This window comes from Cnephaeus nilssonii (assembly GCF_951640355.1).
Source record: "Cnephaeus nilssonii genome assembly, chromosome: 21".
NCBI classification, from domain to species: domain Eukaryota; kingdom Metazoa; phylum Chordata; class Mammalia; order Chiroptera; family Vespertilionidae; genus Cnephaeus; species Cnephaeus nilssonii.
In genome coordinates, this window is record NC_137092.1 from 26,360,071 (window position 1) to 26,387,943 (window position 27,873).

General features: G+C 40.2%; 2 protein-coding genes across 4 annotated transcripts; one reads left to right on the top strand and one right to left on the bottom strand.

Annotated features, from left to right (window-relative positions):
- Positions 1-264: 264 nt before the first annotated feature.
- Positions 265-20,243, bottom strand: IVNS1ABP (influenza virus NS1A binding protein). Of its 3 annotated transcripts, XM_079761341.1 has the most exons (15): positions 19,983-20,234; positions 14,330-14,555; positions 13,287-13,415; positions 12,942-13,111; positions 12,521-12,596; positions 11,173-11,346; positions 10,723-10,848; positions 9,272-9,379; positions 5,489-5,618; positions 4,588-4,812; positions 3,998-4,119; positions 3,775-3,901; positions 3,561-3,692; positions 3,246-3,419; positions 265-1,448 (listed from the first exon to the last, which is right to left on the bottom strand). In XM_079761341.1, exons 3-15 carry the CDS (start codon positions 13,395-13,397, stop codon positions 1,195-1,197), a joined length of 1,929 nt encoding a protein of 642 aa, XP_079617467.1. In that variant the 5' UTR covers positions 13,398-13,415; positions 14,330-14,555; positions 19,983-20,234; the 3' UTR covers positions 265-1,194. The 3 variants fall into 3 exon arrangements, with proteins under 3 accessions (XP_079617467.1, XP_079617468.1, XP_079617469.1); XM_079761342.1 differs by lacking the exons at positions 10,723-10,848; positions 11,173-11,346; positions 12,521-12,596; ... (2 more) ...; positions 14,330-14,555; positions 19,983-20,234 and adding an exon at positions 10,178-10,314 and having other exon boundaries at positions 284-1,448; XM_079761343.1 differs by lacking the exons at positions 265-1,448; positions 3,246-3,419; positions 3,561-3,692; ... (3 more) ...; positions 5,489-5,618; positions 9,272-9,379 and adding an exon at positions 9,386-10,318 and having other exon boundaries at positions 19,983-20,243.
- Positions 20,002-22,066, top strand: LOC307093331 (uncharacterized protein; the record flags this gene model as incomplete). The annotated part of the gene is made up of 2 exons (XM_079761347.1): positions 20,002-20,488; positions 22,009-22,066. 2 exons carry the CDS (start codon positions 20,002-20,004, stop codon positions 22,047-22,049), a joined length of 528 nt encoding a protein of 175 aa, XP_079617473.1. The 3' UTR covers positions 22,050-22,066.
- Positions 22,067-27,873: the final 5,807 nt, after the last annotated feature.

The window sequence follows — 27,873 nt, forward strand, 5'->3', positions numbered from 1 at the left end:
CCCCAGGACTTTCAGTAATGAATGAGTACTCAAACAACATTTGGATATGAATCCCATGGTGCAAAGATTTCCTGCAAAGTACCTTTAATATGTTTGCATCAGCAGCAGGCAATTGGATGTGCTAATTTTGGCACCGCAAGTTATATGTATAGCATTACATACTAGATACCAAGTCACCCAACCAATATTTATCCATATGAATAGAAAAACTGAACAAAAACATAGTTCTAATAAATGCTGCATTCATAAACCCAATACAATTTAAATTGTTTTTACAAATCAAGGGCTGCCATTTGGGATTATTTTGTTAATGATAAAAATAGGGATTATAAGATAAAATACATCACTGTTCTTTACTGTTATATATTAAGTGGCTTGCTATATGAACTACCCTCAAAAAGTAATATTTAAAATCAGTGTTTCAAATAAAAATTACAGCTATGTTACTGTTCAGCAGCTCCATTCAAATAAACATTGGTACTTCATTCTCAAAGAAATTATTGTGGCTGAGGCAAAAGCTTTGAACTTTGCATTCTGGTGTGTAAAACAAATACCTCCCTCTGCATACTTTAAGTCTACCATTCTGCTTCAGTAATTTGAATGTGCCACATTCTACTTCAACAGGTAAAGCACTTTGCTGATGATATAAAAAGTCATATAAGGCAATCACACAAGATTAAATCTTGGTAGGCATGTCAGCTTTCTTTTAATAAAAAAAAGTCATTGCCATCTATTTAAATAAGTATCTTTTGTTATAGAGGGTTCCAGTTATTGAAAAAGGGCCCTTAAAAAACCCAAATGCCTAGATCTTAATACCCTACCCCCCTCTTGCCCTAATACACATTTAAGGTAAGTCATTTAATGTGCAAATTGGCAAAACAAATGTGGAGGAGAGGGGATTTCTTGAAATGATGTGCCCAATCAATTCTTGGTTTATTCTTTTACAGTAACAACTTCCAAAAAGTAAAATAACCAAAGTAGTCCTAAAAATACACAAAACAGATCTTCAACTTTGCATTCCTTTCCCAATAACACAAAAAGTATGTACAGCATGTTTAATAATATGCAATATGCAAAAGCTTTGTGTTGCTGTTAGCAACCTCTAGACCCACCCACCCTCCTTATTCACAAATGTACTTCTACTAAACACAATTACATCACTAAGCCTGTTAGTTTGAAAGAATCTTAAATTTGTTAAAACTGAAAAATCTTTGTATAGGGGCTCCACTCATTTGACTCAAGGTTATAGACTTCTACGGTATTCAGAAATTCATTGCCATCAAATCCTCCCACTGCATAAATGGTGTTCCCTACAGATGCAATCCCAGCATTGCTCCTTGCTGAAGTCATGTTTCCGATCATCTTCCATTCATTTCTAGTTGGATCATACATCTCCACACAGCTGATGGCATGAGAACCATCAAAGCCGCCACCTACAAATAGTTTCCCTAAAAGAGAAATGAGATAAATAAGTCTAGATAAAGAGAACCCTAAAATCTGCTAAAATCAATGGTTTTAGAAAAGGCTCTTCATTCTGTCAGAAATATTTATTAAACTAGAGGCCCGGTGCATGAATTCGTGCACCAGTGAGGTCCCTCAGCCTGGCCTGCGGGATTGAGCCAAAACCGGCTCTCCAACATCCCCTAAGGGGTCCTGGATTGCGTGAGGGCGCAGGCCAGGCTGAGGGACCCCACTGGTGCATGATTGGGGCAGGGAGGGACACAGGAGGTTGGCCAGCTGGGGAGGGATCGCAGAAGGGCTCCAGGGCATGTCCGGCTCGTCTTGCATAGGCTGGATCTCAGCAGCAAGCTAACCCACTGGTAGGAGAGTCTGCCCCCTGGTGGTCAGTGCACGTCACAGCGAGTGGTTGAGCGGCCTTAGCATATCATTAGCATGTTACGCTTTGATTGGTTGAATGGACGACCAGACACTTGGCATATTAGGCTTTTATTATATAGTATGACCACTAGGGTGAGAAGCTCTCTCTAGAGGTGGGGGATATAAATAGAATAAAATCAATAAAAACCACCTGCACATGGAACTTAGACAATTTAAGGGGAGGGCAACATCTAACTAAAGTGCAATTCTCACAACAATTCTATGTGGTAGTTGCTATTATTGCCATTTCACAGATGAAACAAGGCACAAAGAAGTTGGACAACTTGCCAAAAGACACAGCTAGTTAAGTGGCAAACCAGAATAGTTCTGTGCACTGGAACTTTTGTTATTAGTCTAGTGTGTAACAACTAAAATTTGAAAAGCAGATTTCAGAAAACTGAACCCTTTCCGATTATATAAAATGATTTTGGTAAAGAAATGTCTTCTTGGAAACAAAGTTGAGAGTTATGACTTTTCAAATATACATGCAGAGCGGTTAACATTTTCAAACAAAACATTAGCATTAAATTCTGTTACTTAAAAATTTTTTAATTACGGATTTTCAAATTGATCATTCCTACCTGCACCCATATACAATTAAGTCCTCACTTAATGTTGTCAATAGGTTTTAGGACTTTAAGTGAAAGACATTTAACAAAACTAATTTTACCATAGGCTATAAACAAGAGTTGAGTTCCTATGGCATCTCACCCATGTTTTAAAGAAACTTTATTGAAGGGCTTGCTGTACTTGTAAAATAATTGAGAAGGCCCACAGTAAGCTAGAGGCTACAGACCATACTTTCACCAGCTGAGGCACAAGCTTATTAATATTCTGCTTTTGTTCCAAAAACAATGTGAAATTCATTATAATAATTGTACGTAAATATACTGCATGTGAAAAGAAAGCTGTGTTTGTATAAAAACTTAAAGTTTAATGCCTTGGAAAGACTTCTTAAAAATAGTCTAGAAGTTTTACTTCCAATTAGGTATCAAGTAGACAATTAGAAAAATAACTAGATCTAGATGATTTGCAAATCAAATACTTTAAAATTCTTGCTCTAAAGAAGTAAACAAACCCTTAACTCCAAAATGATGCATTTTGAGTATGGTTTATGAAAGAAAATGACTTACAACTCAGTGAACTTATCAAAAGATTAATGAAGTGATATATTTACATTATATCAAGTACTGAGTTTCTGATAAAGGCATTTCTAAAAAAGAAATCACCAATCCCCACTGCATCAGAAAAGATGGCAGCTTCTGAATTCTTAATTATATAAGCATATGGTTATCACTGACATTCTCTTAGAATTTTAGAACTTTTGCCATTACCTATTCCTCACCTCTCCAAACCCTAACACTCACCGTCCAGAACAGCTACCCCAGCTCCTCGCCGAGCCACATTCATGGGTGCAATTAAAGTCCAGGTGTTATTTTCAGGATTGTAACGTTCTACGGTGCTCAGGCAATTCCAAGACTCTGCACCTCCAATTATGTACAAATAACCACCAAGCTCACAGACTGCAGACTGGTGTCTACCTATAAAATCAAGTCAAACCAAAATTAATATTCTATCTCCCAAAACTCTAAGTGTGTACTACACATACTATTGATTAAGAGGTCTTTTTAGGAAAAAAAAAAAAAAAAACCAAAAACTTTAAGGGGGAAAAGTGAACTTACGAATGTTTAGAGGAGCACAGCTTGTCCATGATTTTGTTACAGGATCAAAAACTTCACAATTTTTCAGTCCTTTCTGACCATATGGATCAGAGCCACCAAGGATGTATAACTTCCCATTCAGAGCACACACTCCTATGTGAGTATAAAATAAGGTTATACATTGATAAATTGTCACATTTAAACACTGACTATCTTAGTAGAGAAGTGTTATTACCTGCATTACAGCGGTTAGTTCTCAATTCTGGAACAGGAATCCAGTCATCTATGTTTGGATCATACATCTCTCCACAACTCAGGTCATCTGAGTGGCCATTCGACCCACCAACCACAAAGAGCTGGCCCTAGACCAAAAGTGAAAGATTAGCATTTCTGCCATTCTCAAGTTATGAGAAAAAGCCAAATATGGATTGCTTCTTCCTGAAACATAGTGCACTGACCATCAGTACAGCCATTTGAAATCGGGCTCTTGGTGTTCTCATGGGAGCAAGGAAGGACCAGTGATCTGTATGTGGATCGTAGCATTCAACTGTTCGAAGACATTCCTCTCTGTTATAGCCCCCTGGTAAAAGAACCATAAAGATTTACATTTACAGTATTAAACCGGATGAGGGTTTCTGGTCCAGAATGCTCAAAAGTAATCACAGTGAGAAAAATAATTTTTATCCACAAACTCATAAGGCCCCAGTATAGTTCATGTTTATTTAAGGGCTTATAAACAGCTTAATAACAACAATATCATTATGACTAAATGGCTTGGTGTTGCTCTGAAAATTAGGAGAACAATTTACCCACTTTATAGTGTTTTTTAAGAATCAGACACAGACTACTAAGAATCAGTCAAAGGTTAGACAATACAACAGTATTTACTTAATTTCTCTGTTGTCTTACAGTGTGGTAAAGTGGAGTGCCAAGGAAGAAGGCGTATTAAACCCTCTCTTCCAAAGTTTGCATGTCACAAAGTAAAATCCCCACTAGAGGTTTGGCTGGTTGGAGGTTCCCCATAAGAAATCACCCTTCTTGCTCTTACCTGCAGCTATGAGTTTGCCATTCATCTCCGCCGTCCCCAGGCCAGACCGTGCATAATGCATAGGCGACATGGGCTTTTCTATCAGCTCATCAGGCTGCATCTCAAAGCTTAAACTTTTAGTTAGTTTTGGAGTACTTGTTGGTGAGCTCTGCGGGCTGTTTCGCCCGTGAAGGAAAATGACACAGAATACACCATCCAGCACAGCCAGGCACAAGTAAGTGTTATCTGTTAAAGCACAAGAATTCAATGTTTAAGATGCAATTATTATTACACTAAAGGCCCGGTGCACGAAAATTCATGCAGTCAGGGGTGTCCCTCAGCCCGGCCTGCGCCCTCTCACAGTCTGGGACCCTTCAGGGGGGTGTCCGATTGACAGCTTAGGCCTGCTCCCCGGGGAATCGGGCCTAAGCTGGCAGCCTGGGAGTCCTCTGGGGATGTCCACCTGCTGGCTTAGGCCCGATCTCCCGGGGAGCAGGCCTAAGTCTATAGTCAGACATCCTTAGCGCTGCTGTGGAGGCAGGAGAGGCTCCTGCCACCTCTGCTACACTGGCCAGCCATGAGCTGGCTTCTAGCTGATCAGCACTTCCTCTGTGGAAGCACACTGACCACCAGGGGGCAGCTCCTGTGTTGAGCATCTGCCCCCCTGATGGTCAGTGCGTGTCATAGTGACCAGTTGTTCCGCTGTTAGGGTCAATTTGCGTATTACCCTTTAATTATATAGGATTTGGCTGCTATGCAATCCTGAATCAGACTCCAGATTCCAGACAGGAACAATCTGCTATTGTATTCCAAACTTAGTTTCTTCTGAGTTTTTTCCTCAATTTGAAAGTACTAAAAAATGGTCCCACTCCTTAAAATAATAACTACATTTTAGACACTATAGTAAGTATAATGCACTTACTTGAAGTCTTTTCTGAAGCAATGATTTTCCACTCGTGCTTAGGGCTTTGTACCGGGACATTTGGAGAAGGGAGACATCCAGTGGAACTGCTACTTATCGGCTTATGGCCATTCTCACGTGGTGGCTTTTTCTGCAAAATCAAAAGGCAGCTACAGAAACCTAGCCAAAGACCATACCTGGTGTACCTGTGTTGCTGAGCTATTTCACAACACTAAAAAAACACTTAGTATCCTTCACCTATGCAGGACAGATATAGCATGCCTAAATTTAACACAGACCAACATTTCCAACTGGCACAAATTACAGGCATGTTTCCATCACTTAATAACAACTACACTTCACAGATTGCCTGGTTAGGAAAAGCTAAATTCAAACAATTAAGAAATATATTGTGGGTCAAGTATCAATTCTTTAATGGAGGGAAAAAAAGGAAGTCCTCCACCCCATAACCCACATAAACTCACATACTCTTTATTCTTAAGTACAGAATAGTCTAGAAGAAGAAGTTGTTATAAATTTAAAATGGCATGAATTAACTGAAAATACATCAACCCACTGTCTTCATGAAACTGTCACACCTAAATAAATCATATGTACTGGTATGTTCACACAATGCCAGCAAAAAGTGAGCAGACATAAATAATATCCATCCAGTCTCCCTGAAAGTATTTTACAGGAAAAAAAGTGATAAATACAAGAAACACCTAATAGTATATTTCTTTAGGACTACCTTATAGGTATTATAGAGCGTTTTCCAGACAAGTAAGACTACATCAAAACATAAAAAATAGTCATCAGAAATGAAACAATACTAAAAGAGCCAACCATTCACTAAAGTAGAATACCAAGGAACACTAAAGGAGGGAGAAATGGGAAAAGTTGCAAATTTTCAAATGATAGTAAGAGAATTACACTGTGTTCTCATATGTGAGTTCCCTTTGATGATTTTCTTCCAGTTACTTTAGCCTATGACACTTCCAAACGATATGATATAGAGACTTGGAGGAGTCAACATTAACTATCCTGAGAGGAGCTGACAAGTGAACAGGTGCCACCTACACCTTCAATGCCTGGCCAAGTGTGCCTATCCACTTACTTTGGTCCCCAGGGTCAGAGTCCCATGGCAGGTAAAAATTTTAATGGAAATTGCTATTTCTAGTGGAAGCAAAAAGCCATGTAACAATAGAAAAAAAGATTGTGGAACTACTTAAAGCTGTGAAAAAGCTATTGAAGTTTGGTCTGTGCCCTCCAAGTATGGTTACAGCTTATGTAGACTATTTTGAGAAAGGGTAAAAATGTACCATGTAAATGGTTATTAAATTACATATGGACATTTATTATATACCTAGGTATTATTAGGCACTTTTTCACATCTCTTTTAATCCAATGAGGGCAATACTACCTACCTATTTTATAAATAAAAATACTGAAACTTAGAGAAAAGATGCATTGCCCAAGGCAGTAACAACTAAAACAAAGATTAGGAATTCTAAGTATAAAGCCCCTCTTTCTGCTATGACAGACTGCCCTCTGCTACTAGAATTACAAGGCACATAAAACCCCACCCAACCTGGGAAGAAGGGATCCAAAGTATCACAAATTGACCTTGCTCACATTAAGAGCTTTTATCACACTGAGAAACTGTTCTAATGTATGGAGAGAAAACCAATGTGAGAGAAAGCACAGTAACAATGAAGACTGCTGGTGTTCTGGAACCAACATGCCTTATACAGAAACGCTGGTTAACACATTTATGTTCCTTCTGGAACATTTTCAAACATAATTCCTCCTATCTCCAGACTTTCCCACATCTACTTTTACCACCCAGCCCACTCACTGGCCCATGCTTTCTTTGCCTCTGTCTGCCCAAGAGGTGGCCTCTGGGGATTGTTTCCTTTTCAGCCTCTCTAGCTAAGGGTTTCTTAACCTTAATACTCTGGAAATTATATCCACTCAAGGTTACTAGTAAGTGGTTTCCTAAAAGTAATGTAGGAGAGGTACCCCTGACCTTCTCTTTCATGACTTCCACAAAATTCCTCCTCCTGGGTTAACCAGCCTTTACCACACTATGTGATTCTGATTGTGCTACCTTCCTAATGGCTGCTACTCAACTTCTGTCCCTATTCCTGAAGCCTAGTTGTGTCCCTTCATCTTTTTTCCTTCATGATCTCGATTCATAGCACTTACCTCCTAAGGAGTCATGTGTCAGAATCCCGCTCTCAAATTCTTTCTTAATTTTCCTAATCTGAACAATCATTAAGAACTACAGTCTCAACCTTTCTAACCATAAATGTCTAGAGTCCATCCTTTTTCCTTCGTGCCTATACAAATTGGTCTCATGAGCTCTAATCTACCTTCTGTACCTGGTTATAAAAATAAAAGTTTAATGCAATCATTTTGTAAAGTCACAAAAAAAAAAAATCAGCTGGAATCCCATAATCCACAGGCTACCACCTGATAAACATTTGTCTAAAAACATGATTAATACACAGATCTTTGGTCTATAGAAATACCATAATTTAACCCACGCCTCTACTGTTGTGAAATACATCTGTTCATTATCATTTTATTCCCTTGTCTAAAATTCTCTGAAAGTTCCCCACTACTTGTAGGATAAAATATAAGCCCCATACAGGTGACATTTACCTACATTTCCAGTCTTGTGTCCTGCAATTCCAAGCGTATCATCCTTGGAGACTCTTTGCTATCTGACACACTTCTATCTGCTATGAAAACTCTTCTAATCCTGACTGCTCCAATGTTGCCTCTTTTGTGAAATTTCCCGTTTCTCTCCTCTTGACTCCACTAAGCCCTACCTTTATACTTTAAAGTAGATAAGTCTTATACGTCTGTGTTGTTTTACCTACTCCTATAAGATCCTACAAGTAGAAACCGTCTCTTAACACATTTTTATGTCCCCATATCTAACACAGGGCCTGCCACACAGGCATTCAACCTTTGTTTATTCAAAGAGTACTTTTGGAAAATGTTAACTTCACACCCAAAAACTTTTCCTGAAAATAAAGATATTCAGCCATTATTAACACAGAACACCTGACATCACCACCATACAGGTTACACCTGGATCTATCACTGTCTTCTAATCATTAAAGGAGAAGACCCCTTAAACTGGGTCAACTCTGCCTACTTTGTATTTTATCCCTCATAAATACAATGTTGAGCTGAAGGCCAAAAGAGGAATATACTATAGGTATGTAAACGTCAAACATAGGCCAACTAGCCTGTTGTTTCAGAAGTTAGGGTGGTGTAGAGTAGTGATCCAGAAGGGGCAAGAGGAAGAGTCCCAGAGCACTAGAAATCTCTTCTTGACCCGAGTAGTATTTAAACTTGTGAGTTCATTACTATGAGACACTTAGGATTTGTGCAAGTTTCTATTATTTGTCCATAAACTAAAGAAGTTTACATCTGAGATTTTTTTTTTTAAAATTGGGTCTATTTAATAGTCATTCCTGTTGCAAACAACTATTTTTCTAACCAAATAACTTCTACATTCCTTCATCTTATTTGCAAATTTTCTTACTATTTTTAAATGCTATTGAGAAAAATTCTAAATGGGTTTTCCTAATTTGTTAAGTGAATTCTTTTTTATGTGGCAAAAATGGTAGTAACTCGAAGGTATGCTTGTTTTCTCCCAAAAATGTTTCTGTCCAGTCATACCAATGAAATTCTTCCACTTTCCTTTATTAAAGGAAAATTTCAGTATACTATAAAATGCTCTAATCAAATTTCAACCTGAGGTTACCTCAGATGTGCAATGTGTACCTGCACAAACTGAATGTGGTCATCATCACTGCCAAACACCTCAGCCTGTCCATCTAGTAGGTTCCCATCAAGCAGCTTGTGATCAGCTGAGTAGTACAAGGTTTGAACCTGCAAAACAGCAACAGAACACCCATGTGGCTACTGTCTCCATGGCTACACCTCTAGTCCGCAGATCACACAACCGCCTCAAGGTAACCTCCAGTGTGCTTCTTGAGCTTCTTGACATCTTACTCTGGCAGGATCCCGAAGCAAAGAAAATACATGTCATGGTTGTAGAAATTTTAAAAATAAAAAAAAATACAGAATCTTCTAATCCTGGCTGAAGAGTCCTTGGCTTGATTGGCATGAAAGAAATCTTCATTTTTTTTCATAGCTTCTATTATATATATAGCATTAAGAAAAAAAGCACTAGTACAATATATAAGGTCTTAAAGAGTATACATATTTGCAATAAAATACTGAATATGGTTTACACCTCTGAGGATAAGTGGTCTAATTTGCATAAACATATTTCTGTCCTGTAGGCAATGTCAAGAAAAACAAATTCAGACAAGCTGTAGAGTACTTCATTTAACAGATGCAAATACATAGCGACTGCATCTGACTTTCAAATGGAAAACCATTAACTTAAAGATCGCCTGTTAGCCTTTTCAGAACATAATGATAACAGTATTTTTAAAGGTCTAACAGATTTGGTAAGCCATTAGTGAACCTGAAAGGCTTAAGTGGAAGGATAAACTCAAAGTCACTCCACTGTTCCATCTGCCTATTTTAATTCCCACTATTTTTCCATTAATTTTTTTTCTTGCGTGGTTTTTAAACGCCAAAGTTGAGTGACTATGTATGAACAACACCATTGAAAGACACAAAGCTTTAAAGATAAGAATCCTGTAAAGGAGTAAACACCATTAAATCATCATCGTTCTCTGCCCACAGCGGATTTTTCTTAGGAGAACTGGGGCAGGACTGCTGCTTCTTTACGTGTCAATACACTTGAGGTTTCTTCTTGTTTCTTCAGTCTTGGGTATCCTAGTTTTGTTAATAAACCTATGGGGAGATAAATCAACGGGGAGGAACAACCATTAGAAGCTTTTACCTACTTGTCAATTTTAAAGCAAAAACCTGTGAAGAAAAATTAAGAATCTACAGAAAATTTCAGTGTACCACCTCCCATTTCTAAAGCAAATTACATGCTACTTTAAAGAAAGTTAATAGCACATAATAAGCAAAGAAATTAAAAAAAAAAAAAAAAAAAAGAAAAGCAGAAGACCAAACTGAACAGTTCATTCAGCTCACCTGGACACCCCCCCTGTTTCTCAGCTTAGGGGTACCTATAGCAAAATTTAAATTCTTTAGGGTCATGGTTATAAAATAAAAGTGAAAGGGAATCCTTCATGTTATAGCAAAATAATTTTTAAGAATTGTTGAATCCCATTTACTTTAAAACTAACCTCTTCCATTAGCTCTTCCAGACTGTCTCCATTCTCCCAGATGCTACGCTGCACCCAGTTGATTACCTTTGTATACAATTTGCCATTGCTGGGCAAGCAAACATTATCTTCAAGCATTACCTCCAACTGGATTTGGAAAAAACACACAACAATAACACATGGATCAGTGTTCACCCTCCAATTTTCAGCTTAATTCTCAATTTCATAATAAAGCTGTCAATAAAGATGCCCCATTGCATTCCATGCATTTACTCTAACTTGTGAATTAGAATTAAGTAGTCAAGAAAACAAAGAAAGTAAACAAACTGATTGGCAGAAAATCATTACACTGGGAAAAATAACTATCATTTCAATGTACTGTCTTTTTCATAACAAACACTTTCTTGAAACACAAAGATTCCATGCCTGGAGCTAAGTAGTATATATCTCTTTGTAGATTTTACTCCTTACCTTTAGCCGTGGAAGTTTAAGAAACTCTTCCTCTTCAGAAATTTGTAACAAATGCTCTTGAATATAAGCATCAACCTTATTCAACAAACGGGAGTCTCCCATACAACTTGCAAAGTTCCGGTAGGAGATGCAGCTGGTAACATCCATTCTAGACAGTAAGTAATCGCCACAAACCTTGGAAAACAAATAAGAGTGCTAGTATTTATATACATTTTATTTAACAAGCATTTCATACTCAATGATAAGCATTACGTAAAGATATAAAGACAAATAAAAAATCACTGCCATAATAGAACAAGTTTAACAGTGGGAAGAAACAATGTATACTATACAAATAATGAACAGCAAAGAATGCCATACAAATGTGTAAACTAGGTAAGGAAAACAGCACTAAACTGAAATGCTATGATAATGCATATGAAATGTTAACACAAGTACAATTTTCAACTAGAATAATGAGATAAGGCTTCATGAAGGCAATATCTGAATTCGGCTCTTCAGGACAGATGATGGTGTAGAATGCAAATAGCAAGTAGGGTAGATGTTGCAATTTAGTTTGGAGCAAAAGATAACTAGGGAATACTTTTGGAAAAACAGCAACTACTTAGGGAAAACCTAGTGGTAACTGAGATATGTGCTATAAGCCAGAGGAGGATTCTTAAGCAGAGAAGTGCTACAGGGGAGGGGCCAGGAAACTATCTTAAAGGGTCTGACAGGTATTTTAGGCTTGTGGGCCTACTGCCTCTGTTACTTCTACTCCACTGTCACTATAGGTGGAAAGTGGCCATGAATCATATGGAGATGAAAGCTATGTTCCAAATAAAACTTGATAAAAACAGGCAGCTGTTGGGAGGGTTGCAGTTTACTGACCCCCACCAGGGGACTAAATGCTTTTCCTCATATGAATTATTAAGCACTTCTCAATGGTGTTCAATTCTAGAAGTAATACTTTTAAAAAACCAAGAAGAGTAAAAGAACAAAGATTGCTCTGACTGGGTAGCTCCACTGGTTAGAACGTCATCCCAATATTTTTTTAAAAAAACAAATGAGCAAAAAATTAAGGTTATGTGAATAATTTGAGAAAAACAATATTTTAATTCATGCTATCAGAGACTAACAGACACCCTGCCAGAGAAGACTATTGGAAAACAAGATTTTAGCCCATATTATCCGAGAGGAGGTATGATCTTGCTATATTATTACACCTGCAGTTAAAATAGCATATTCAGTTCTGTAGCGGAAAAAGGAGACTCTCAAGTTCTTGAGGCTAACCAATAACAAGATATGGATTCTAATAATAAGACTCCCTGACAACAGTAGTCTTTGTGGATTACTTCTGGTACTCTACCTGCTTTACTCGGTCCATCTTCAGCTTTTTAGCTGCAGAATAAACATCTTTTACTAATTCCTTATCAGCTTTCAACCTATTAAAAAAAAAAAAAAGGTCTTTATCATTTCATATACCACGGCCTTAAAACAGATGAATTTAAACCTAGAGCAGGGGTAGGGAACTTTTTTTCTGCCAAGGGCTATTTGGATATTTATAACATCATATGTGGGCCATACAAAATTATTAACTTAAAAATTAGCCTGCTATATTTGGTCCAACATTTAATTAACTCACCTCTACTGCGTTGGCAGGGCCAGACCAAATGATTTTGTGGGCCTTATACAGCCTGCAGGCCGGATGTTCCCCACCCCCTGATCTAGAGAAACATGGATTTTCCTGATGACATTCCTGATTACATGAATGACTTAAAAAAACTTACTGTGCAGTGTAGGCATAATTCAACAAGACTTCAACAGCTTCTGGATTGAGATCATCGAACTTAACATGAGAAACTCTATGAGGATCACTGTCACTATTGAAGATTTCAAATAAATAGGGACTGCAGCAAGCCAGGACCGCTCTGTGTGCCAACATCTCATGGCCGCAGACCTGAAATTACGAGGAATTAAAATCAGAAACATTGTCGACTATGTATTTCTAATCACTCTTTTTAAAAGTTATTTCATTAAATGCCTCCTATGAATGAGAAAATAAGCAAATCCAAGATCTTACGGCTTTTAGTAATGAAGACCAATTCTGTAAGTTTCTAATTAATTTTATCTACCTGAAGTCGAACATCACAGAACTGGCCACTTTTCCTCAGGGCATTTAATTTGGCAACAGAAGACTCAATGAAATTTTCATCTTCAAACATTAAATATCCGTTGGGAATCATTTTTCCTTATAAATTTGGCTGAAGGGAAAAAAGAAATAGTTATTTTAGTTGTGAACGGTGATTTTTATATTTTAAAGAGTAATACAGTTATCTTCATTTTCAAATTCCATCCTATCAACAACAAAAATTTTATCATACAAAAGCATTACTGAAAAAACACTGGCACTGTATGTCCAGGTCTTTGTACTCCTACGCTTTGGTCATCTTTTTAAGGATTCATACAGTACTGGGTATCTCAGCAATTTTGGTCATTTCCATGTCTATTACCACAGTCACTGTAAAGGGAAAGAAATGTAAACCCAGCCCTATCCAAACCCATCCCACAAGCAAAATAAAAGCTTGGATAGCTGTGAGTTGGTCCTCATGTGTAGGTTTTCAACTGCTGTCATTCCTTTACCCACAAATGAGAAAAACTGTTATTAAGATGAATTTAAATTCAGTTCTCTATGCAGGTTTCATATATCCTAAATCACTTACAGGAATACATGATAGAAACTTCTGTTCTTTTAAAGTTTCCACTTCACCTTTTCTTGTGAACAAGTGACTAATGGGCTATACAAGATGCATCATTAAAAAACAGTAATAGGCCCTGGCTCAGTTGTATTCCAGTCAGGGTACATGCCCAGGTTGCAGGCTCAAACCCTGGCAGGGGGGGGCCTGCAAGAGGCAGCTGATCGATGTTTCACTCTCACATCCATGTTTCTCTCCCTCTCTCTAAAAATCAATTTTAAAAAAAGGCAGAAATAGGAGATTCAGTTTGAAGTAACTTATTCAAATTCAAAATAGAAAGAAAAAATAGGAAAATGTGTTTTTACTACAAGCAATTACTGGCTTCACCTTATAAAAATTATGAAAGGCTTTTAGTGTACTTGGTACAGTGTTGAGAAAAACAAGGTGTCTTAATGCTGCATTGGGCATGAATATTCACTTACCTACTATACTGATAAATGTATTTCTGGGATGTCTTAAATAATTCAAGGACAAAGGAGTGTTAAAACTCAGCACTTCGTTGAGGTATGAAGATAGGTGGTTGAAGTGAAGGCAGAGGTGTCTTAAGCTCTAATGGTGATTCCAAAACTATCAGGCTTGGAAATGATGTAATCAAGTCCTTAAAAGCTATAGACATGAATTTCTTCTGTGATAATCATGCGTCATAATCTGTAACAATAAAAAATTTTAGATATTCAGAATGTCATTGATCTAGGTAGATTACATCACACAAAGTAAGTTGTGATCTTGAAGAGATTTGGACATAAATGGCAGAGAGAGAAAATAACTAACATAATGGGACTATTTACAAACATTTTCCATTTAATCAGCAACTACTCTGGTTAATTAAAAAAAACACAAACCTTTTAACATAGAAACAAGTGATCTTTCTGTTTTCACCAGCCAGCAAGCAACTTGGGCATCATTCCCAGATATGTATACAATGTTACAGTCAAACCAGATATACTGTTCCCCAAAGTGTGCTCTGTACTTCCTAGCCTCTGTAAATACCTTTAATCCAATTTCTTCTTGGAATACCTTTAATCCAACCTCTGCCAGATGAAATTTTAGCTCCAGAGAGCCCCTTCAAATCCCCCCAGGTAAGAAGTAGTTTCTCCACATACTGAACCCTCTCTGAAAAGTATTTTCATCTTCCAGCTGGCCTGTTCTGGGTTGTTTCTGTATGCCTGCTTATCTTCCTTGATTCAAGGTCCCTTGAAGGCAGAGCCTCTACCAAAACAACTTAGCTAGAAACTTAAATATAAAGACTCACCTGAACTGCTATTACACCACTAACTCAGGAAACCAGAACTAAGAAATTACTTGAAAGATGTGGATAATTTTTTAAACAAGACATCTTAAAATTACCCAAACTTTCCTTATACATTAATCAGACCTACAATTCTAAATCTAGCAATTATGTTAAGGTAAATAATCACTAAAGTCTGGCCCAGTTCTAATTCAACAAACCTTTTGTGTTACATTCAACACATATACGATCTGAGAGAGAGTGTGATCCCACATGACCTAACTGTGTAACTTAGGTCTTATTTCACAGAAACCTGAGTATTCTTCTGACTCAGTTAGGACTGTTGTGTAATATTGATTTCCTCTGCTCTACACTTTCATCTAGATTAGTTAGTTCAGCTTTTCTTAAGAAACCAGGTCTAATAAAATAAATGTTTTCCAAGTGATACACAATTCTCTATACATATAGAAAACACACTATTTCTTAAACAAACTGTCCAACATTTTGTGCCAAGGCAGCTCAAATTAAGAAAATTTTTGTATATAGAGGGCCAATCTACACACACAGTTGGTAACTCCTCACTTCAATTTCATAAGCTGCTCTTAAAACAAGGGTGGAAGGGGAACTGCCATGCAAATTCTGTTGATATGTTTAAAATGTGCCCATTGAAAAACCAAAAACATTATATATGGAGGTTTATAAATATTTTAAACTTTGACAAATTTTATTCACTATCTATTTGTAAACTAGTCTTGATCTAAGAATAAAATGGCACCTACTTATATTTAATAAATTGGAAGTTCTACTTTAAATTTATTTTTAAAAACAAAATCAGATGATTAACATCACTTCAGTCCTTTTGGGAGAACACATTAGAGAATTTTTGGAGCAACTCTTGGAATATAAATTTGTACAGTATTATTAGTTTTGCAATAGAGTGAGTCCCACTACATTTAGTACTTGATTTTCTAGTACATCAAGGTCTTAATATGAACCTCATCACTTTAATGTCTACTCGTAAGTACAACCTTATTTGATTTTAAAAGCTAGTCCAAGTCCACTTAACATTTAAATTAATGTAGCCAACTTACTTGATTCAACTGCTCTCCTCATATATGTCCCTGCTCTCACCCACTCTCAAGTTACGGGGTTATAGCAAAAAATGTCTTTCAAAAATTCACATTCACTTTCACTAAAGACTGAGCAAATTGAGAGTTTTAAACTATTGCAAAAATTCACAGAAAAATCTTACTTTTGCTCTATGAAACTCAAGCTCAAAAATCAGTGCATAAAAAAGTAGGGAGAACTTTTTTCCTTTGAAAAGCCAAACCAAAAGTCCCACCATCCCAGAGTTTCTGTAAAAGTATAAAAGTTTGACTTTTGTTTGATATATATTTAAAATATGTATTTGACTAATCCACTTTTAAAATTGAAAACCAGGGTCAAATACAGTATATTCTGGTAAATATACTTCAGTTCCTAATATGGCCAGTTCAAGAAAAGGGAGAAGACTCATAAATGAGTAATTAAACTTCTTCAGTAACATCCAGAAATTAACATGTTACCACAGCCCCCCAAAAAGATTAGCTTAACTGAAATACAATTCAACAGGTCTTATAAAAGAGTTTAAAAAAGGTAGGCACAATATTGCCTCCCCCTCTCCTCCTGCCTCCATTTTCCTCAAGCCTTCAGTAAGAAGAGCAAGATAAAACCTTATCAAACTTTCAAAGCATCCTTAAAACTAAAGCAAATCACAAACATTTAAGCTTCAAGGCAATCCTGAGGGCAGTCAACTCACATAAAATAGCAACCAACTCCATTTTTAAAGAACTTTATAATAATATAAAGTAAACCAATGAATGAATCTTTTTTAAAGCCAGAAGTTATAGATTCCCAGTGTTATCTATGAAACTATCACCATCCATCCATATCAAAAGTCACCAGACAGACCCACTTGGCTCCATATTTTAACCTCATTGTTCTGTATTTCTTTCATCCCACAAACAATCATGGCACCAAGCATATGGCAGGCACAATCTGGAATGGGGTGCTCATGACACAATGAAGTTAACTCCTTCCTCAGCCTTGAACACTATGCAGACCAACCAGACAGATAAACCAATCAGAGAAGACAGCTCAAACAAAAAAGGAAAAATGTATGACAGCACACACATTCCAGAAACTGTAGCTATTTCTGTTCAATAGGTTGCAGTTCGCAGGAGAGGAAATGCGAGAAATGAATGCTAGGTTTAAATAATGCTGGAGGCCATAAGAGGATTTTAGCAAGTTAAGCATAGGACACTAGCAGAAATGTGTGGATAGTCTGCAGGAAGGGTAAAGCATGGATGCAGGAAAATGAAGTATAGATATATACCCGTGCTTATCCTAAGGCAGTAAGGATATTTTAGCGTGGATATGTGGCATCATTATCGAAATCAATATCCAAATTAGAATTCCAAAAGGTTTAACAGTCATTTTAGTTTTTGCTGCATGCTGAAAGTTAGGAAAGGAGGAGGAGAGAAATTTGCTTTGGGACATTATAATGCTGAGGTACCTGCTGAGCATTAGGGTTGATACCACAAGTGTGAGAATACTGATACAGGTATAGGTTCAGAAATCGTTTACAAAGTGGTAATTGAAATTGATAAGTGAGACTAAGCATGTATTTTTTGTGGTTCTAACAACAACAACAACAACAACAAATACCCAGAAATCACTCCCTTATCCATAATTCCTCCATTTACACTCTAGCACAAAAATGTCGGAGGACCCCCAACTTTTAAGTATTCCTTCAGGCCCTAACTGGTTTGGCTCAGTGGACAGAGCTGTCAGCCTGTGGACTGAAGGGTCCCAGGTTCGATTCTGGAGTTTGCAGGAGGCTGCTGATCACTGTTTCTCATTTATCGATGTTTCTAACTCTCTATCCCTCTCCCTTCCTCTCTGTTTTAAAAAAAAAAAATCAATAAAATATATTAAATAAAAAAGAATTCCTTCAGTAGATTTGACTATACAGCCATACTGTTGAAAAGTCAATGAAATTATTTTTAGTGGTACTTGATGTTAGTGACAACGATTAAGACATTTCCTTAACAAGAAAACTTTTTCATTAAAAAACACTTAGTTGCAAAACCACATTCAATTGCCACTTGAAATATCTTTCAAGCAAGGAATGCAAAAATCCCACCCCAAATTAAGTGGTCAAAACCCCACCAATTTAAAGCTAAAGAAAACCTGGAATGTTTTGGCTTGGGGGAGGGGGGTTAGAAAAAATAGTACGATAAACTAAGAAATGGTTATCTATTAGCCAGAGATGTGCTCCATTAGGAAAAGACAAAGGAAAACCATTCTGGGTCTCTTTTTGGTCAGTGGCACTAGTCCGTTTTACACAACTCCAGCTACCAGATTATAGACATTTGATAAAGAAGCCTGCTAGGGGACAATAAATGATACTCTTCTCAATCGCCTTCTAAATAGGTCAGTGTTTGGCTCATCTCCAGGGGTACAAATACAACTAACTGCTCCTGGGCATCTTTAAGCCAGAAATTTCGGCAGGACGATGCCTACGAACCGCGTTAGTATTTTGTTACCCTTTAACCAACCGCCAGAGCTCCAGTTACTAAGAGAAAATACCGTCTGGTCCACGGCGTACATGTTCAACCGTTTCGAGTAGTGCTAGGCTTCCAGAGTTGTTCTTTATTCCTGGGCAGACGACCCACCACACACAAGTCCGCCAAGAACAGCTTCCATCACTACCAGACTTTAGGCAACAAAAAAATGCGCCCTGTAGGCATCTGATTTCTACTTGCTATAGTTTTCAAATGTCAGCGTCTTTCACACAAAGATCTGTGGACGACGTCCTGGAGAAAAGTAAATCTATTTCTAAAGTATTTGTGGTTCAAGTTTCCCCTACGTTCATCTCTCAATCGGATACTGCCGGATAACCTTCCTGAGCGCTTAGAAGAAGCAAAGGCAAGATGTGTACAAGGCCGGAAAAAGGGCAACCCTCTCCACCGATGTCTTGGGGAGTGGGGTGGGGGGGTTGGGGGAGAGAGGGAGAAAGTGGCGAGCGCCCCAGTGACTGGCTAGCCCGGCAGCCCCAGGCCTCGATCCGCGCGCCGCGGGGCGGGCGCCCCTCCGCAGGCGGGGAGGCCCGGCGCCCGGCGCTGCACACCCCCGCCCGCGATTGGCCGGCCCCGCAGTCATTCAGCGCCAGCGCGTCAGGACAGCCGCTCCCTCCCTCTTCCCGCCCCCCTCTCCCCGCGCTTGGCAAGAAGAGCGGGCAACGTGGAGCGGGAACAAAGGACCCCGCGGCCCACGGCGATCGGGGACGCGGTGCCTCCATCACTCTAGCCCCGGGGCACCGATGCGGGCCGGGCTCGACTCCCCGCCCATACGCGCCGGGTCCTGGGAGATGTCTGGTTGGGAGAGTCCAGACCCGGACTGACCCACACACCCGGCATCGGTTCTGACAGCGGGAACCGAGATCCCCGCGTCCTCCTTCCGGAAGGCAGGTCGTCCCTGCCCCGTGGCGCCTGGACCCAGGCCCCCCGAGTTCCTCCCGCCCAGCTTCCCCCTGCCCCAGCGCGCTCCGAGGCTGCGGGTACCCGCCCGCGGCCGCCAACGCCACCCAGCAACCATGGCAGCGCCCGGAGCGCGGGGCCGCGCGGCGCCCGCCTCCCGTCCTCAGAGGGCGGCGGCGGCTGGGGGTTCCTCCCCCACCCACCCAGGGTATCGGGACACCGCTCCGCGCCTCCCGCCCTCTCCGCGGCCGCCCGAGCCATCCCCCAGCTCCGATACCGGCCGCGCCCTCTCCCTCCTCCGCCGAGGGCGGGAGCAGCGCCTTATACCTGGTTCATCCCTGAAGAGATGGAAAAACTCATCTCTGGAGCTTCGACGGGGAGCGGCTGGAAGCGGGCGGGTACAGGCCCAACGGAAAGCGCCTCGAGGCCGCGGAGGGGGGGGAGGCGGTCGGCCCACGGGGGTTGCCGGGAGAGGGGAGCGCCGCCGGGGGCTCGCGGGGACTCGCTCGCTGGCAGGCACGGCCGCGCGGAAGCAGCAGGCGGAGACTCCGACAGACCGACCTCCACGCGCGTCCCGGAGACACTGCCGCCGCCGCCGCCGCTCGCGCGCGCCTCACCCCCCTCGCACGTCACCACGTGCGCCGCCGCCGCCGCCCACGCTCCGCGGACGCTCGGGCTCGAAAGCGTCCGCCAATCACAGGCGAGCGCCGGGGAGATGCCGCTCGCGGCCCCGCCCACCCCGCCCTGCCTCTCGCCCGCGCTCTCGGGCTCCTTCCAGCGCCGCTCAAGTAGGTCAGCGCAAGGTGATCCCCGCCAGAGAGACCTCGCTCTGGGTGCGCCTCCGTTTGCTGATTGCGCCCCGGCCCCTCCTTCCCTCGCCCCGCACCCTCACCCTCACCCTCATTCGCCCTCTAGGGCTGCCCCAGAGCGGGTTCCCTCCAGCCTCCTTCACCTGTTCTGGTCCCACCGGAAGCGCAGTCGCCAGAGAGAGAGAGGGTGGGGGGCAGGTTAGGTCTCTCCAGGTACATCCAGGCAACTGCCCTGGACCTGAGCTGGTCGCCCTGCGCCGTAGCGTCTGGGTGCAGTCGCCTTTGGCCCTTCCCTTTGTGGGAGGGCGGCGGTGTGCAGCGAGGAGGCATGGCGGTGGTGAGGAGAAAGAGGCACGCTGAGAGAAGGGGTGCGAAGATTCCGGTAACTTAGAAAGAACTATCGGAAAGGCCCGAAAAGGCACCGTAAATCTATATCAGTGTCACTATAAAAACCTGTTGACTTCTACTTTTTGTCCCCACCCAAAGCCCCCGCCTGGTGTGTGTGTTGTCTGAGCACAGCTCTCCTCGCCCGAGACACGGAATCAGTTCTTTGCCGGTCGTGCCCGCTTTTGGAGCTAGAAAATAGTCTTGAGAAGGGGTAGTCCCTATCCTAATCTTCAGGGGCCTTTTAGACCCCGGATGCCAAAGTTAATTATCCAGCCCACCAGCCTGGCCCCAGGAGGAGAGCCTGTGCAGGGAGCGGGATGTGTCCTGGGCCCTCATAGCAACTCTCTGTGACTCCGAAGGGCTGGGGGGCTGCCTTGGGGAGGTAAGCTTGTGTAGGGTTTGGCACCGGCTTCCAGGTTAAGGTGCTGTTAGCTTGTCCTGGTTTCCCAAGGGCATTCAAGGGACCCAAGTCTACCCTTGTTTGTATTTGGTCCCTCAGCTGAGTTTGTAGACAGTTCTAGGAGCTCTTTATGTCGATGCTTCCTACCATTCTTTAATATAAACTATTTAGTTTATGCTCATAGAAGCAGGAAAAACAAGTGTTGCAGCCCTTCATCTGCAACAGAACCTTTTTACAATGTTTTATTCTGAAATCTCCAGGCAAGACTTGTTTCCTTTTCTTCCGTCCCCCCCTCCCCCTCCTCCTCCCCCTCCCTCTCCCCCTCCCTGTCCCCCCAATGCAATTGTGGGAGGAAACAGGAACTAAGATATCTATTAGAATGATTCTTCTTTCTTAAGGAGAAAAAGACTGATGTTTGCCACTGGGCTCTTGCTTTTTAATAACCAACAGCAATATTCACTTTTATTGCAAATGAAACTGCTAGAGTACTTTTAAGTCCGTCTAGTGCCATGGGCTTCATACATGCAGTGAGAGAGTATGAATTGGCTGCTTGGGGTAAGCACATGACTGTGTGGCCTGCTGGACACATGGTCCCACTTGCTGTACTCTAAATAGTGCCTTTTGTGACCTGACAGAGTCAACACTTTCCTTAAAGCTACAGTGTGACCCGTCAGTGCCTCTTTGCCTTGTATGGAATGCCACATGCTACATTCTCTATGAATAATGGCATAATTTATACATTCCATCTGTCTTCCAGGCAACTCCAGAGTTAAACCCCTCTATCCAGTTCCTATATAATCCAGACGAAAACTTGCAAATGGAACATGGTAGGTAAATTTCAACCTTATGAAGTAACAAGTTATGAGATTTTGCTCTTCGTATTTAAATTAGACAATATGTATTTAGAGAGTGCTTAATAAAAATAAAAACGATCCACTGTTTTTGTGTGTCAGGCACTAAGAAAGACAAACAAGGAATTGGAGCCAATTTGCAATCCTTCCATTTTCCTCTCTGATCCTGCTTCCAATGTTGCCCCAGTTCTAACCTCTGACTTGTATTTTATCCTTTATGTATTAATTTGCTAGGGCCGTTGTAACAAAGTACCACAGACTGACTGGTTTAAACAACAGGAATGCATTGTCTCACAGTTCTGGAGGCTAGAAGTACGAGGTCAAGGTGTACGCAGGGCTATGCTCTCCCAGCAGGTGCTCGGGAAGGTCCCGTTCCAGGCCTCTCCCCTGGCGTCTGATCGTTCCTCGGCTTGTGGCAGCACAGCTCCAGACTTTGCACGGCACTTGCCCTGTGTGCCTTTGTCCAAGCTTTCCCTGTTTACAAGGACACCGATCATATCCTAACCCAGTATGCCCTCACCTTGTAAATTCACAATAACTCTATTTCCAAATAAGGTCACGTTTGGAGATATTTTGGGGGGTGGGGGGGGGGGCGTTAAGACCTTAATATGAATTTTAGAGGGGACATAATTCAAGTCATAAGACTTTAGTTCAATGTTTCTCAAGATTGGCCCACTGACCACATTTGTCAAAACCATCTAGATGTTCTTTTTAGAAATGAAGGTCTCTAGGCTTCATCCTAAGACAAGTGGTTTTCAAAGGGGGGGGGGGGTTGCTTTTTGCCTCTTGGAGACATTTCACAGTCTTTGGGGCAAAGGTGGTACGGGTATCTAGTAGATGGGTAATGCTGCTAAACATCCGACAATGCACACGGCAGTCTGCCCAACAAAAAATGTTCCCACGTAAAGTGGCAATAATGTCAAGATTGACAAACCCTAAATCTACATTTTGCCAAGCGTCCCAACTTCTTAAAAAAATTTTTTTTTAATTCATTTTAGAGAAGAAGGGAGAGGGGGAGAGAGAGAGAAACATCAATGATGAGAGAGAATCATTGATCGGCTGCCTCTCCTGCATGCCTCACACTGGGGATCAAGCCCAAAACCTGGGCATGTGCCTTGACAGGGGTTCAAACTGTGACCTGGTTCATAGGTTGACTCTCAGACACTTAGCCAGACTGGCTGGGCACATCCCAACATCTTGTACCCACACTAAAGTTTGGAAAGTACCACATTCCCAAACAAGAAAATGCTAAATGAGTTCATCACCACCAAATGTTGAGGGGACTTCTTGAAGAAGAAGAAAAAAAAAGATGAAAAATAATGAATAATAAAATGGCAATAACTACACATCTATCAGGGATCGATGTAAATATAAATGGATTAAATGTTCCAATCAAAACATGTTGGGTGGTTGAATAGAGAAGAAAACAAAACTCACACATGCTGCCTATAAGACAGTCACATGGAAAGACACTCATTGAAAGTATCAATGGCCCTAGCCTGTTTGGCTCAGTGGATAGAGCGTTGGCCAGCAGATTAAAGGGTCCCGGGTTCAATTCCAGTCAAGGGCACATGCCTGAGTTGTGGGCTCTGTCCCCAGTAGGGGGCATGCAGGAGGCAGCCAATCAATGGTTCTTTCTCATCATTGATGTTTCTCTCTCCTTCTCCCTCTCTGAAATCAATAAAAATGTATTTTTTTAAAAAAGAATCAACAAAATGAAAAGGGAGTCCCACTGTATGGGGGAACAATGATACATCTGATAAGGGGTTAATTTCCAAAATATATAAAGAACTCATACATCTTAACAAAAGTAAGACAATTCAATTAAAAAATGGGCAAGCAACCTAAATAGACACTACTCCAAAGAGGACATACAGATGGCCAAGAGGCATATGAAAAAAATGCTCAGTCACTAATCATCAGAGAGATGCAAATTAAAACAACAATGAGGTATCACTTCACACCTGTCAGAATGGCTACCATCAAAAAATCAACAAACCACAAAAACTGGCGAGGATGTGGAGAAAAGGTAACCCTAGTATATTGCTGGTAGGAATGCAGATGGTGCAGCCAGTATGGAAGGCAGTATGGAGTTTCCTCAAAAAATTAAAAATGAAACTGCATTTGATCCTATGATCCTGCTTCTAGGAATATATCCTAAGAATCCCAAAACACCAATCAGAAAGAATATATGCACCCCAATGTTCATAGCAGCACAACTTACAATAGCTAAGATTTGGAAACAGCCCAAGTGCCCATCAGTCGATGACTGGATAAAAAAGCTGTGGTACATTTACACAATGGAATATTATACAGCTATAAAAAAGAAGGCTCTCTTACCCTTTAAAATAGCATGGAGGGACCCGGAGAGTATTAACCAAAGCAAAATAAGCCAGTCAAAAAAAGACAAGTATCATATGATCTCACTCATATGTGAAATCTAATAAACAAAATAAACTGATTAAAAAAAAAAAAAAAGGTCCAGAGACATAGAAGCATGGAACAGACTGATGAATCTCAGAGAGAAGGCCAGTAGGTGGAGGGGGTGAGGTGGGAAGAGATTAACCAAAGAGCTTATATGCATATATGCATAACCCATGGACACAGACAATAGTGTGATGAAGGCCTCAGGGGGAGGGGGTGGAGGAAGTCAGTGGGGGAAAAGAAGAGGTCATCTTTAATACTTTCAACAATAAAATAAATTAATAATGAAATTTTTAAAAAGAAGGTAAAGGGATAGAAAAAGGTATTTCATGCAAATGGAAATGAAAAGAAAAGCTGGGGTAACAATACTTATATCAGACAAAATAGACTTTAAAACAAAGGCTATGACAAGAAACAAAGAAGGACATTTCATATACAATAGCCAAGATATGGAAGCAAACTAAGTGTCTAAGAGTTGATTGGATAATAAAGATGTGGTATATATAATATTACTTGGGCATAAGAAATGAAATCTTAATAAGCTAGAGGGCATTATGCTAAGTGAAATAAGTCAGACAGAGAAAGAAAAATACCATGTGATTTCATTTACATGTGAAATCTGAAAAAAAAAACCCACCACACACAAATAAGAACAATCAAAATAGAAACAGACTCAGGTACAGATAAAAGACTGATAGTTGCCAGATGTGGGGGGTGTTGGGGGGCTGGGTGAAAAAGGTGAAAGGATTAATAAATGCACATTGGTAGTTACAAAATAGTCATAGGGATGTAAAGTACAGCATAAGGAATGTAGTCAGTACTATTTAATAACTATATATGGTGTCAGGTGGGTACTAGACTTATTGGAGGGATCACTTTGTAAGTTCTATACATGCCATAACAACTATGCTGTACACCTGAAACTAATATAATATTGAATGCCAACTGTAATTGAAAATTGTTTTTAATTTTAAAACATAAAATAAATTCGAAAACCACTACAGATACAAAAGACTTTTCCAGACATAGGGACATGCTCCATTTCATTTCAGATATTAGTCACCTCTCTTATTTATTCTACATCCTAATTATGATAAGTTAGTCTAGTTAAATATTGCTGCTTAGCCATTCACACAATTTACAAGTGTTACTCTAATGTTAGTATTAAATTGGTAGCTTATGTACATTTTAAAACTTTGATGCCACATTACATTATTTTTTGTCAACTGTCTACATTTTCTGGATGCCATTTGCCTATTGAAAACTAGCCGTTCTGTGGCTTCGTAAAGCAATGCTTTGCCTCCTCCAATCCACTAGTTCTTATTTTCTGAGTGACTGACTTGTCTATTTCATCTATTGTTCTCATACCTTGCAGTCACTGCTTCTATTCTCTCAATTTTTTTCTCCTCTTTTCTTTTGGCGTTTGGAAATATTTTTAGGTTACATTAGTGTAGTCTTAAGAGCAGAAACAAGAATATGGTAGTGTCATAAAAGGCACAAGAACCCAGGGGAAAATCTTAAAACGTCCATGAAAATGGGTCATTGGAAATTGTTAGGTATTGCAGTGCATAACAGATTGAGAACTTGATGCCTCTAAAAAATTGTTTCCCTTTTAGAGAGAATCTTCCATTTTCCTGGTAAGATTTCAAAACAGACTTTGCATCAGAACAAGCAAACTGTTCAGATATTACTTTTTTTTTAATCCAGAGATTATAAAATCAGAATTCTTTTTTTTATCCTACATTATCCTTACTGGCTATTATATTAGCCAAGCTATTTCACTAATGACCTTTTGCTTGTTTTCTAAAGTCAACTGCTAAAAATTTTGAGAACTTTAGCCTCCTCTTTTAACAACCAAAATCCCCTAATAGTTTCTTTCTCTTTCAGCAATTTCTTAGGAATGAAAACTTCTCATGTCATTCAAACATTCTTCCTGTGACATTATATGACCTTCAAATTCGCTACTTCTTTGGACTATGTGGCCATCAACTGTTTAGTCAGCTCTTGAATTCTAATGAGCAACCTAAGTTTTCCAAAAGCCTTCATCCAAAAACAACATTTAAAAAATCAACTTGATTGCAAGAGTAGCAAGGCATAGCATAAGCAGACTTTAGACTAAGCTGAGTTTTTAATGCGAACATTAAAAGCAAATGTATAAACAAAAGTGCGTAACATGTGGCACAGTGTCTACTTTTCATTCCAGAAAGAGATCTTTTCTTATATACACATCCAAAACTTGATATCTGTGTGCGTGTTTCTTAAAGTTTCTATTGATTTTTAGAGAGAGAGGGAAGGGGGGGGGGCAGAGAGAGAGAGAGAGAGAGAGAGAGGCAGGCTACCTCCTGCATGGTCCCCATGCACTGAGCAGGAATAGAACCAGCAACCTCTTGCTGCATGGGTCAACACTCAACCACTGAGCCACACTGGCAGGGCCAAAAATTGATATCTGATGGATGAAAGTTACACAATATAATTCCATTGGGCTAGCCAGACAATGGTCATTGGAAATTGTTAGGTATTGCAATGCATAACAGATTGAGAACTTGATGCCTCACTTAACATGTGATGCCCAGAGACTACTTCAAAGAAAAAACAAACAGAAAGGACAGAGCAGTGGGGTTGTAACATCACTTCCCCCTTCTTCTATAATGTTTCCTACTGCCTGAAGGAGACTGGAGTGAAGTACAATGAGAAAGTGATGAAATTTTACAAGGTTCTAGTGAACTGGACTTTCCATGTACTGAAGACACAGTCGTAAAGTTGTTATCTAAAGGTTCCTAACCCTGAGAGTAAGCCCTCTCAGCCACACTTCTCCAGAATTGGTGCCCTCAAGAACAGAATTGCCAAGTGAAATGTTTTCCTTCCCAGTCATCTCTAATGTCTTACTAGAGAGAAAAATGTGAAAGAAAAACTGTGTATTCTACCAAATCCTTACGGTGAAAAAGGCCTGAGACACCCTCCTCTCTCCTCAATGCTTCTCTCTTCTCAATATCCTCCTACCTATCCTCCAAGAGAAAATCATCACCTTACCACTACCAAGAAGTGGACTAGAATAATGGAAGGAGTGCTAGACTTGAAGGCCTAGGTCCAAATCTTGGCTTGGGTTGCTTAACCATTTAAGGAAGACCTCTTGTCTTTTTGGTGAATCTGTTTTCTAATCTTTAAAATGGGACCAATAATACTCGCCTCACAGAATTTATATGCATGGCACATGGTGGGTGATGAGTTAATATTTATTTCAAGGCCTCTCCCAACTGCTCCAGTATAGATAACTTCTCTCCCATCACCCTGAACTCTGGAACATCCTCCTAACACTCATTTGTCACTTCATCCACCACAGGGCACTT

Bases quoted from the DNA above. Each gene is read 5' to 3' on its own strand.
- IVNS1ABP (XM_079761341.1), bottom strand. From the start codon at position 13,397: ATGATTCCCAACGGATATTTAATGTTTGAAGATGAAAATTTCATTGAG. The intron at 3,693-3,774 runs GTAATAACACTT...ATACTCACATAG, and splicing joins AACTAACCGCTGTAATGCAG to GAGTGTGTGCTCTGAATGGG. The intron at 3,420-3,560 runs GTAAGTTCACTT...TTGATTTTATAG, and splicing joins CTGTGCTCCTCTAAACATTC to GTAGACACCAGTCTGCAGTC.